Genomic DNA, 12,921 nt, shown 5'->3' on the forward strand with positions numbered 1-12,921 from the left:
AACACCTCTTTGAGAAAATATATCTTGTTGTCATGCAACAAATGGGTACCTGCCTTTTTTTTCCAACATAGATCCCGGAAAGTTATGATGTGGTAGAGTAAATCTTAGGTATTGCAGACTTTTCAGGCAAAATCTGGAAATAGTTCCCCCCCACACACTTTGAATCATGGCTGGAGGATCAAGGGGCAAGAGAGATGTCCTCATTCTCCGTGCCTGGGATTATGGCTTCTCATGGCTGCATGGAGAAGCCTCCCCAAGCTAACTGTTGTAAACATTTGTTTCCTTTCAAGTTGTCCTGTACGTATCTTTTCTGCTCTTTGTCCCTAGATTATTACTGCGCACCATATTCTGATCCTTCTTGGCCAGCTCTTTCTGCTAGGATTACTTGAATCTCTGTTGCTTTACCTCTCCTTGCTTCTTTGTAGCACTGAGTGTGTTTTCCTTTCTTTAGTTCCATCCATTGCAAAGCATAGGACCCACGGAGGTTGTTGCTTTGTAACAAGTGCCAGTCAAGACTATATTGGGAGCAGGGTTTATAATAATATAGGCTTTTCAGCAGTGTTAAGCAGCACTCGCGTGTTTGTCTTCAGAAAGGGAAATTACAAGGGATAAGTGATTACTTGGTTTTCTGAGACACTGAAGTGAACCCACTGAGTTGAATCTTGGAATCTCACTCTTATAATAAGGGCTTTGTAGTGTTATTAAGCTGTACATCAGTTGGGCTCAGGCATGGCTAATGTGACTTCTGTGGCATTAGACATGGTATCAAAGAAAAGATGGCGATCAATTTTCTCAACCTATCATGCATCCCTGATTGTGAAGGCTTTTTGTAGGTAGAAGAAAGATATTTTATTTAAAATTAAAACCATTTTCATAAGAATTATAAGTAATGAACTTATCTGGACATTTCATAGAACCTGTTGGCATGATCATATGCTACTATGCATGGATTTTGCTATCAGTTTCAGTGCCTCAGAACTGTACACTATTAATCTGGGTTGTCCACCAATATTGCTCCTCTGATTGACTTTACTTTTATTGAACTTATACCCAGCCCCCCCTAGACAAAGTCTACTCAGGGCAGCTTACATGAATAATAAAACACAACAATATAGCATACATAATAAAAAACCTACTAACTAATGTCTATATACATTGTTAAGATGGGATAGTTAAAGAAACAGAAAATCAGTTAATTGACTGGAGGGAAGGCCTGCCTAAAGACCCAAGTTTTTAAATGGCTTTTCAAAATGCCTAGTGAGGTAGCCAGATGGATTTCCATTGGGAGGGTATTCCATAACTGAGGGGCCACTGCCGAGAAGGCCCGGTTTCTTGTTCTTTCCTTCCGGGCCTCTCTCAGTGTAAGGCCCCTCAGCTCTCCCTGCTGGCTTTGTTGAGAGATTTGGGTAGACCTGGGTGGGAGAAGGTGATCTGCCAGGTATCGAGGTCCCAAACCATTTAGGGCTTTATACGTCATCATTAATACTTTGAAATCAATGCGGAAACAAATGGGCAACCAGTGCAAAACAGCCAGGGTGGGGGAGATATGCTGATATTTTCTCACCCCACTAAGAAGCCTGGCTGCCGCATTTTGCACCATTTGGAGTTTCGGCATCAATCTCAAAGGCAGCCCCACGTAGAGTGTGTTACAATGGTCTAACCTCAAGATTACAAGCGCATGGACAAGAGTAGTGAGGGCCCCCCATCAAGATATGGTCACAGCTGGGCAATCCGCCATAGATGAAAATAGGCGGAACAGGCCACATGGTTTCCATGGTAAACGCCGGGTCCAGATGTATCCCCAAGCTGCGAACCTCGCTCTTTGCGGTGAGGGTCATCCCCCCAAAAGAAAGGGAATCACCCAAACTGCTGATGGAAGGATTGCCCACCCTCAAGATCTCCGTCTTGTCCGGGTTCAGCCTGAACCCATTCAACTGCATCCATTTCAGTACAGTCTCCAGGCAGCGCTGGAGGGACGGAACGGCATCCATTGAAGTAGATGAGAAGGAGATGTAGAGCTGAGTGTCATCAGCATACTGATGACATGATGCCCCACACCTCCTGATGACCCTACCCAGCGGCCTCATGTAGATATTAAACAGCATTAGAGAGATGATTGACCCCTGCAGAACCCCACAATTGAGGCTCCATGGGGCTGAAACATTCTCGCCAAGCTGTACTCTCTGGGGACAGTCCTCCAAGAAGGATCAGAGCCAGGCAAGCACCAGGCCACTGGTTCCCTGCTCAGAGAGCCTCCCCAGGAGGATACCGTGGTCGAAGGTGGCTGAGATGTCAAGGAGGACCAAGAAGGACATATTGCCCCCATCGGCCTCCCTCAACAGGTCATCCAGCCAGTGCGACCAGTGCTGTTTCCGTACCATAGTGCTTCTTGAAGCCCGACTGAAATGGGTCCAGGGCATTGGTTTCATCCAGAAGCGTCTGAAGCTGGTCTGCCCCCACCCTTTCCACCACTTTGCTAAGGAAAGATTTATTTGGAGAAGGAATGTCATCGTGTTTAGGTGCTCACCATTCCTGATCTGTCCCCCCCCCTCTTCATCATTTTGAACTGCAGGTGTGGCCTCCTTCAAGTTGGAGACAGAGTGCTTTCCATCAACAGCATTGCAACAGAAGATGGGACAATGGAAGAAGCCAATCAGCTTTTGCGGGATGCAGCTCTTACTAACAAGGTTGTGCTGGAGATTGAATTTGATGTGGCAGGTATGGAAATTATTATTTAGCTATAATCTCCAATTCCACTTTTTTTCAGGGCTTTGATTTCCAGAATTTCTTGGCAATTCCATGTATATTTGTGAAGATAGAGTCAGTGGCTTTCTCCCAGCATTTCAACGTACACTTTGGACAGTCTAGTGAAAGCTCAAAGACACCAATTAGAAAGAAGTAACTGTGACAGAACTGCATTACCAGAGGGGACTTAGCTCAATAATAAGGCATATGCTTTGCCAATGAGCTGTGTCCCCTCTCCTAATACTTCTGCATCCTGGTTGTGATTATGGGGAGACAACTGGTCATCCACCATAAAGTCCCATCTGCTCATAATAAAAAAATGAAAGTAGCTAGTACAGTAAAGCTTTAACCTGGCAAATGTATTGTCTCACCCATTCTGTTTGGCACTGTGACTTGCCATGCTGCATTTCCCTTATCCACATTCTCTCAACTTGTTTGCCACTCCATGTTAACTGTGGTTGTCAAATAATTGCCAGGCATCTGCTTCGAAAGTTGTAAACATGAAAAAATAAAATAAAAATGCAGCTAGGCTGAACATTTCTAAATCCATTGTATCTGGATTTTCTCTCTGTTTTAGAATCTGCCAAACCCTAAAACCTGTTAAATTTCCCCTTTGAAGGGGAGAAAAATAATTCATCCACAGTTTCTCCCTGGAATAAAGTTAGTTATGAACTCACTCACTCCCTCCCTTTCTTTCTTTCTCCTGGCATAAAGCCACACTGAATGTTCACTTATATACAGCTAATTCATAGACAGGTGTCACATATATACCTGCACATCAGAGATCTATGCAACAATTATGAGCAGGTGCTAGTTATAATTGCAGTTGTGAATTGTAGCCATTCTATATTGCTGGTCACTGCACTGAAATGATGTCATTTTTACATTTTTATAATATTTAATAGATGTTGTTAGTTCATTAATTAAAGTCAGAACATGAGGTTTTGTTTAACAGGAGATGAATTTGGGAAAGGGGGTGACAGTCATATTTGCTGCGGTGAAGATATGCAAATAATGTCATATTATTGATAGGATAAAGCAATTACCTGGAACAACTACAGTAGTGATTACGGTTAAAGAAAAAAGTGCAAAACCAGGATAACACTCAGTAGGAAGAGGTTCACAGACATTACGGCCTCTGCATCAGGCATCTTTACATGTGAGCTAAAATCCATAAAGTTGCACTTATACATTGAATGGTCATAGTTTGTTTTCATAAATCTTCGGGGGGGGGGAAATATGTGGGAACTTTGGAGCACAAGCTAGCAAAGCAAAAGTGCATCTTCTCTATGTGATTCCTGTGACCAATTTGATTTCTTTGTTTTGTAGAATCTGTCATTCCTAGCAGTGGTACTTTTCATGTGAAGTTACCTAAGAAAAGAGGTGTGGAGCTGGGGATTACTATCAGCTGTAAGTATTACTACTCTCTCTCTCCAATACACACACACACACTGGAGTCATAATCTAAAACCAGCTTATCTGGGATAATGTTATGTATCAGGAAAGAGGCAAGTAGCAGATAAATCTTCAGGCATCTTTTTTTTTCCCTGTATTCTTGGAGCACATTGCCTCTATTCTGAGAGGAAATGTTTGTGGCAACCCTGGATACTATTGACTGGTCTTCCTGATACACCTCGGCAGCTGCTGTCTTAAAAGCACCCTACTTAAAATTGATGACATCAAGTACGTAATTTCTCTGAATATAATGGCTGCTACTGTGCTTGCTTTGTTTGTTAGAAACTTAGGGTGCTTCCCTCCTTCCACCGTGAATATCCAGATTATCCTCACTTGGGATCCTCCAAGATGGAAGAGCTGTGTAATATCTTTTGATGTGTAGTGATCTGTCTGGCAGCATCATGAGCCTTCTGATTATAAACTGGTTATCTCAAATATATAATTTGATTAAATCCCACAAATTCAGGTTTTAGTTTTCATCCAAATGTCATAGTCTTCAGCCAACCAAGGCATGTATCTTGCTATGAACTATCATCAGGGATGCTTTAGCTGTATTTAGCGACTCTTATTTGACATTCAGATTCCAAAGGAATGTACATAAAAATGCTAAATGGATATATATTACTAGTCTCTTGACTGGTTGTAAAACAGAACCACTAGTAGCAGTTTTTATGGGGCTCTTGTGGATATGACATTTACAATTACAAAGTGTACAAGAAAAAGAAGAATTAATGCTGTGGCTAATGAAAATAAAACTACTGGTGATATTTAAGTGTAGACTTGCCGAGATCATCACAGGACATGAGAAATAGTATTTTCTCGATTAGTGGATATAATATGTGGCAAGTGATACCTGTAACAAAATGTTGCAGTGTGAAGTGCTCCTGTTCAGTGTTCCAATCAGTTGGCCACCTTCTCCTATACCGCTTTCTTTTCTATTCTCCCTCCTGTTTGATTTTATATCTCTTTCACCCCTGTTGGTATTCTGTAGTGACTAAGCAATGTCACACCTTTTTGGGTTCTGTGTTTCTAACTATTCACTGTCCCTCTCCCCAAAAGGAAAATGGTTTTTCTTCATGTCTCCTCAAACAAATTGATGCCCACCTCCTGTGTAAAAAAGGTAAAGGTTCCCCTTGACAATTTGTCCAGTTGTGTCCGACTCTAGGGCGCGGTGCTCATCCCCATTTCCAAGCCATGGAACCAGTGCTTGTCAGTAGACAGTTTCCATGGTCATGTGGCCAGAGTGACTAGTCACGGAACGCCATTACCTTCCCACCGCGGTGGTACCTATTTATCTACTTGCATTTTTATATACTTTCAAACTGCTAGGTTGGAAGGAGCTGAGACAAGCAACGGGAGCTCACTCTGTCCCATAGATTCGAACTGCTGATCTTTTGACCTTGCAGCCCAGAGGCTTTGCGGTTTAACCCACCACACCCTACATCTTGTGTACAGATATGCTATTTGGTCTATACAGAGAGTCATTTCTCAGACAACTGAAATTGCTGCTAAACCTAGGAATAGATAAAAAAAATACTAACCCTAAAAATTGTTTGGGACTGCTATTTTAATTAATTAATTAATATTTATGCATTCATTCATTTACCCACTTACAGTACTTGATTTCTAGCCCATCTTTCTTCCAGCAAAAGGAATCAAGGCAACTTATATCCTGCAAGACATAATTTTGTTCAAGAATTATTAGTGACCACCAATGGACAGTATAATTTATATAAAAGTATTTGAACTCGGTTAATGAATCAAAGTTAATGCATACATTTTCCTTTTGATGCAAGAAAGTTTTCCTCCGATCATCGGACATATTCCTGCAGTAGACTCTGCTGCAAGAGTGGGACCTACCACACCACTGAACGACTTGCAGTTGAGAGGCAAGAGCCCTATTTGGATATTATGCAGATACATTCAAGGGGCGTGGGGCTGTGTGCCTCGGCTACGCCCCCCCCCCCCCCAGCATCCCTGTTGTTTCCCAGTGGGGAGGAAAGAGCTCTGAAGTGGACTTCTGTTGACATTCATCCAGGCCTGGGCGATTGGGCACTCTTAGAAATAGTTTCTGTAGTCATGGGAATGGTTCTGCTCACATTGAAGTGGACATTAATAGAACCTTTGGAAGTGTTTGCCAAGACTGGGAGGAGGAAGGAGCAAGCAAGGGATATTGAGATGTAGGAAATGGTTGCCTCTTACATGCATTTCTCTACCTTACTTATGCCCAAGTAAGACTTCCCTGACATTCAGTGGTTTAACAATAGCATGAACCAAAAAGCCTTTCTTCCCTCCAATTTAAGGTGTGATCAGATGAGCTTTTTTGTAGTGGGCAGGTGCAAGCTAAATAAGGTCACTTGGGGTCAGAGAGAGGTGTGATTTTCACATGGACATGGCATATGGACCTCAAGAGACCCTATTCAACTCCTGAACCAGGAGAGGGAGCTCTGAACAGAGGGAGGTAGTGCAAGAGAAAGAGGAAATGGCCCTTGGTTAAGAAGCAGCAAAAAGCAGGTTGGTGGATCCTATTTCACTGAAAGGTTTTAAACAGAGGTTGGGTGACCATCTGTCAGGGGTGATTCAGCAGTGAGTTTCCTGCTTCTTTGGGGGCATAGGGGTGGCTGGAAATAATTGCCTTTTCATCTGTGATTGTGCGATTTTACTTTTTTTTTTTTCTGCCTTCAAAAATTAATGTATGAATTGGTCATTTATCTGCCAGGATGCAAATATTTAGAGAGCAAATATATAGCTTTGTATGAATACCTTCCTTATTCCTTGTCATCCCTTTCCTTTAACTTAGTGGAGAAGTATTACAGTTGTAATAGTAGTTGCAGCAGCAGCAGCACTTTTATCCTGCTCTTCTGTTGTAATTCAGACTTGTCTTATGTGTATTTGTGTTCGTCTTCACTCAGCTATTCTTGGATTCATTTTTAACTGTTCTTTCAGTTGTTACAAATACTTCCTTTCTGAGATGTGGCTTTGCTAGGCTTTGTTTAATTACACATTTCCTAAATGGTGTTTTGTCTCAATCAATATTGGAAGGTGTTTTATAACTGGCAGAATCGCTGGTGCATGTGAATTATGTGCTCAAACTCCTCCGAGGGGAGTAATTTCCCAGTCTGTTGTCATTATGCATCCTATTAAAAATACAAGTGGACATGTGTTTGGAGACACTTCATCCGTCATGCCATAAGGAAGAAACCCTAGTTCCTATAGAGCCTGTGAAACCAGCATGACTCTGGAGAAATAAAAAAGAGCACCACTCTCTTCTCTCTGGTTGTTTTGCAAAATGCTCTGTTTCAATGCTGAACCCTTTCTTCTTTCAGGACTCCCAGAAGCTGGTCTACTCAGGGCTTACTGGCCCTTTTAGTGTGGATGGATGCAGTCCAAAAAGGGTCACTTGAGGTCTGGGGGGTGATACAGTGATATGACATTTGGCACAAACCAATCTGCCCCCGTAATGCACCAAACAGCAGGACAAATGTTTGTCTACAGTTAAACACTATGGTCAGTCCTGAGGTGGTTAGAAGACCAGTCAAGGGAATGAAAATAAGCGGTGAGGCCCATTCATCCAGTTATTGGTAAGGGCAAGATCTTGCTCTCCAGTTAGCTGCCATACAAACAGTGAAAGAAAGAGGAATCTCCTATCCAGGAATGGTGGGGGAACTGTGAAATAATTCCACAAAAAAATTCATTTGAGAACTATTTATTTCCAACATGACTACTTACTGATCTGTAGAACAGTTTTGTATAAAAAGATGTTACAACATGTCAAATAGGAATAATAACATGTCTGAAAATAATGGGTTGCATGAGAGTTTGTGCACTCCTGAGATTACTCCAGTACTTTCTCCCAGAGAATATGTAAATTCTAAAATACCTGGCCTCAGTGAAATTTTGGGGAACAAAAATAAATGGATCTAATTCCTGACATTTATGTTCTATACGTTATGGATGATCAGTTCTGTGTATATGTGGTTTCACTTTGTGTGATGGAGTGCCTGAGTAGTAAAACATGCTGTTCTCTAACCTTATTAGGACCCTTTCCACCACTAGATAGTCTGGAGCCAACTCAAGGGGTGCCTTGAGAGACTGCCTGTGCTCTTGGCATTCGAGGCCTGACTGGTTCTGTGGAGACAGCAGGCAACAGGGAAAGAGGTAGAGTAGTGGGCAGTGATGTAATGGAGTCAGGGCTTGTAGAGTTGAAACCTAAGACTTTTTGAGTGGCAGGGTCAATGGCGTCAACTGCCATACCCTTCAAACGTCTGCGTTGTCTAGTTGCAGTTCTCACCATCAGTGGTGTAGCGTGGGGGGACACAAGGGCAGTTGCCCCAGCCACAAAACACTTAGGGGGTGCAAAGCAGTAACATAGCGTGGGGGTTATTAAAATCTTAGGGCTGTGCGGGCCACATTCTGCTCTACACATTCCTCTCCCCCCTCCCAGCACTCTGAGCCACCAGGGGTGCTGGGCCCACCACCTCTGCCAGCATGGACCTCAAGTAGCTCCGTGACCGCTTTGTGGCACCACCCCAGGGGCTTCCTCCACCCCTTGCCCATGTATTGCATCACGGAGCTATCATGTTCCTTCAATACTTGCCTTGCCCCGAGTGCTGCCCCCCCATGCTATGCCACTGCTCACACTATCTTCCTCACAGTTGCTGAGAAATTGACTTCCTCAGAAGTAGCACATTGTTGCATGCTGTCCCTGTTGTAATGCAAAGTATTTGAGGATTGTTTTGAACCTTAAGAGCCATTAGGTTTTTAAAAAAGCATGTTCATCATTTGTTGATGTGGACTGATCTGGCTGGATGTGTTTTTGGAATTCCCTTATGGCTGGAGAGTTGGCTGTGGAGACCGTCCTGCTGAGCACTTGCGCTTCCAGATTTATTACTATACCCCTGTATGCAGGAAGGGGAGACCAGGAGAAAATAAGAGAAAGTATAGAAGTGAATGAGCTTGGAGGAGAGTGAGATAGGTGTGCAAGGAGAGAGAGGGAGTGGCACAGGCAAGGAATGGTTATTATCCTGCCACATCTCAGGCTGCTATTGAGGACATAAGCCTCATAGTTTGAAGGAGGCCGGTCCAGATGTGACCACTTGGTCATAGTTCCATGTTCTGTGAATCCTTCAATGTTGCAACTGTGGGTTTTCTGGTTCTTCTTAGTTGTGATGTTTGTTACTTACCAATTGTAGGTAGTAGTGAGCCTTCTGGTATTTCACACAGCAGACTGGGAAGGAGGGGCAGTTATAGGATTCAAAAGGGATACACATCAGGAGCAATAGTTGCCATGTTACCTACTACAGTGGAAGGTACAATACTGATGCTGCAGTCCTTTTTATAGCTGTTAAACTCCTCATCTGTGATTATTTTTAGCAGTGAGTACTTTGCTGATAATTAATGGTCCTGTTTTCTTAATAAGCATGAGCACTCGTATTCAGTCATTTATTAAGTAAATAAAGGCTATGGCATCCACCCTGGCTTTTACTCTGGCACATCCTGCCACAACGTGGTCCTTTTGGATTCCTCTGTGTTCCCTTTTCCACCATCACCACCTGTTCAAGCAGGCATGAAGAAACCTTTAGAAGAACAGAAGGAAGATCTACAGGAAGTCTCTGATATAAAGGACAAGATAATAAAAGCAAAACAACAAGATACATATCTCAGGGCTGAATTAAGTGAAAGCCAGCTGGAAGAAAACCTGAGTGAATAGCAAAGGCAGTAGTTTGCCAAAGAGAAATTAATTTGGCTAATAAGATCTCTTAGGGTTAATTGAGTAGTAATTGACTCCTAAGCAGTCCTTCCTTCTCCAAATTAGCTCACATCTTTGGCATTTTGGGAGAAGTATTACAAAACACTGAGCACCATACTGGGCTAATTTTATCCAGCCTTTTCTAAAGAAGGGTGTCCCTTGTTTAAAATTATTAATCTTGTTATTGTGAACCATGCTAATTACATGTGATCATTTTAAGGTTCATTGAATTGTTTGCCAGTTTTGTTGACTTCTGATCTGGAAACTGTTTAATTATCAATATGCAAAGTAGTTTCCTACATGTATGCTATTACGTCTAAATTAAATATCATTAAGCATATTTGAAAAGGGTAATTCAGATTGTTTCACAGACAGAAGTTCTCAAGAGAATTCTTAATTTCTGCCATGATGGTATCTTTCTTTGAGTTTCTTCCTCCCTTGATAGTAATAAGTGGGTTGCCTCATGCAGCAGTCACTTGTGTCATTGAAAGATAACATTTCCCTCACACACTTCTTGAGTTTGTAGCCACTTTTACTGGGAAAAGGTAATTGGGACAAATGTAGGGGCCGTAGCAGAGAAGCAGTAATAGGATGGTCAAAAATGCCCTTCAACGATACCATCTTTATCACTGCTAGGAAAGCTATTTTGCTAGGAGCTGGCCGCAGTTCTGATCTCCATCATTGGACTGGTGTGGCTGGACTGAATCCCTGCTCTCCTCCTGGAATGACCTTCGCCATCCTTTTTGCTTCCCCAAATTATTTTTTCTGGCCACCTTTCATCTCCTCCACATCTCTGTAAGACTTGGAGGCCAAAATCCTATCACCTATTTACACTGTCATTGGTGACTTTCCACAATGGCCCTGCTTGACTTCATGCTCCATCTCCCGCTGTCACACAGATGCCTTTTGAAGCCATTTGTTTGTATTTCTTCGACTGTTTATAAGTTTATTGTTCTATGTTTGCTTATTTTATTATATTGTAAACCCCCTAGAATTGCCCATTTCACAATGAGACAGTATATAAATTTAATTTAATTAATAAGTTAATTCAGTTGGTATGAATCTTAGTAGTGAATTGCCGGAGTTTAAGAAGTCAACAAAGGTATTTGTTGTTGAATGTGCTGAATCACATGATCCAGTGCACAATAAAAATGCCTACATGGTCTTCTTAACTTGTGGCAATACACCACTAAGATTTACACGGATAACTTACGCTGAGAGGTGCAGCTAACAGGATTCTGACCGCTGATCTGTGAAATACTCAGAGCTGTGTTTTGGCATTTGACGGAATAGCCGTGTTAGTCTGCTTTAGAAAAAATAAGAAAGAATGTGATACAACAAAAGTCCAGAACTTTTCCTCACGGGGCGGGTATGTGATGCAAATATGTGCAATTATTACAGTGTTTGTAATGTCTGTGAAATGCCTGTGCTTCATAAATGTTAGATGGAACATTAGCAGTTTTTATTTACAGTTTTTCATTAAATTGCAAGTTGCAAAAGCAGGAATAACCTAATGCTTTGTATTTTGTAAGGTATGTGTAGCATAATGCCAAATATTATCTTATACAATCTAGAAGCTTGGACTGAGTTTAAACTGCCCATTTCTCTTTTGAAACAGCAAGCAGAAAGTCTGGCGAGCCTTTAATTATCTCTGACATCAAGAAGGGGAGTGTAGCACACAGGTGAGTGAAGTGTGTGATTTCCTGTGTGGGGTCCATCCTAAGCATGTAGAAATGAGCTTACTGCTCACAAACCCTCTTGTTTTGGAGGGTTATTAGATTCTGGGATGTGGCTGAACCCATATGGTACATGGGAAGCCGTCATGCCTTGGTTCAAACCACTGTGCCATCTAAGTCAATGCTATCCAACTTGAAGCAGCTTCTAAGCTGAGTGGCAAGGTTCTTTCCCAAATCTATCACCAGATTTGCCTCCTTTTCTTGAAGTTCACAGATGTGTGTGTATTCTTGTCCTTTGCAAAATGCGGATACGATTTTGTAGCAACAGTTGTTTTGCGTATGTGGTCTATAGCGGTCCTCAACTGTTTTTGGTCCGCAGACTGGCTGGGGAAGGTGGGGCACCCCCTGCACTTGTGCGCATGTGCGAACAAGCATGCACGCTTGTCTAGGCACTCGCTTGTGTGCAAACGGTGGCATGGGGCTCACATGGGCGTGCTGGAGCACGCACAGCCACAAACGGGCTATGTGGGGGGTGAGTGTGTGCAGGGGGGGAAGGAGGTCTGTCTCGACAGCCTGGTCCAGCTCATGCTACAGACCAGGGGTTGGGGACCTCTGGTCTAGAAGCTGTAAGATGTCCTTATATCTTTATAGAAGTACATCTTAAAGGAGCAGTATTCAGTTTAATAGATTATTGATTTGTAAGAAGATGGATCTGCAGATCTTAAATTATTATGGTTTCTTTGACAAATTTTCACTCCTACATTTGAATCTAGCCCAACTTTTCATATTTTGTGTTCTGCATATAAATTGAACAGATATCACAAACCATCAGAAAAATAAGTGGATTCCAGATCAAATCAACATTGAACATTGTTCAGAGTATGATTGACTCAGCTTGGAAACCAGATTACAGTCGTGCCTCGCTTAACGAGGAAATCGCTATACGATTAGGTTTTTGCGATCACTTTTACGATCACAAAACGATGTTTTAAATTGAGTTTTTTCATTTAACGATGATCGGTTCCCTGCTTCAGGACCCAATTTTCGCTTTACGACAGTCAGCAAACAGCTGGTTGTTGGGTTTCAAAATGGCCACCAGGTGAAGAAAATGCCCCCCCCCGCTCTTTTCTGGGATGGATTCCTTGCTTTACAGGCACCGAAATGGCTGCCTGAACCGGTTTTCAATGCATTTCAATGTGGTTTTTTGTTTCGTTTGACGATATTTTTGCTCTACAGCGACTTCGCTGGAACAAATTAACATCGTCAAGTGAGGCACCACTGTACTAAACTGAGTCT

The 12,921-nt window shown here is 42.3% G+C and overlaps 1 protein-coding gene across 8 annotated transcripts in view; it reads left to right on the forward strand.

Moving 5' to 3' along the window:
* GRIP2 (glutamate receptor interacting protein 2) overlaps positions 1-12,921 on the forward strand; it is a 557,587-nt gene that overhangs the window by 509,219 nt on the left and 35,447 nt on the right. For all 8 annotated transcript variants that reach the window (XM_072989504.2, XM_072989505.2, XM_078385239.1 and 5 more), the window contains exons 13-15: positions 2,573-2,718; positions 4,075-4,155; positions 11,568-11,631. In XM_072989504.2, the coding sequence (XP_072845605.1) occupies positions 2,573-2,718; positions 4,075-4,155; positions 11,568-11,631 (291 nt within the window). The remainder of the gene's footprint in view (positions 1-2,572; positions 2,719-4,074; positions 4,156-11,567; positions 11,632-12,921) is intronic.

The sequence above is a fragment of the Pogona vitticeps genome, chromosome 2 (assembly GCF_051106095.1).
Source record: "Pogona vitticeps strain Pit_001003342236 chromosome 2, PviZW2.1, whole genome shotgun sequence".
NCBI classification, from domain to species: domain Eukaryota; kingdom Metazoa; phylum Chordata; class Lepidosauria; order Squamata; family Agamidae; genus Pogona; species Pogona vitticeps.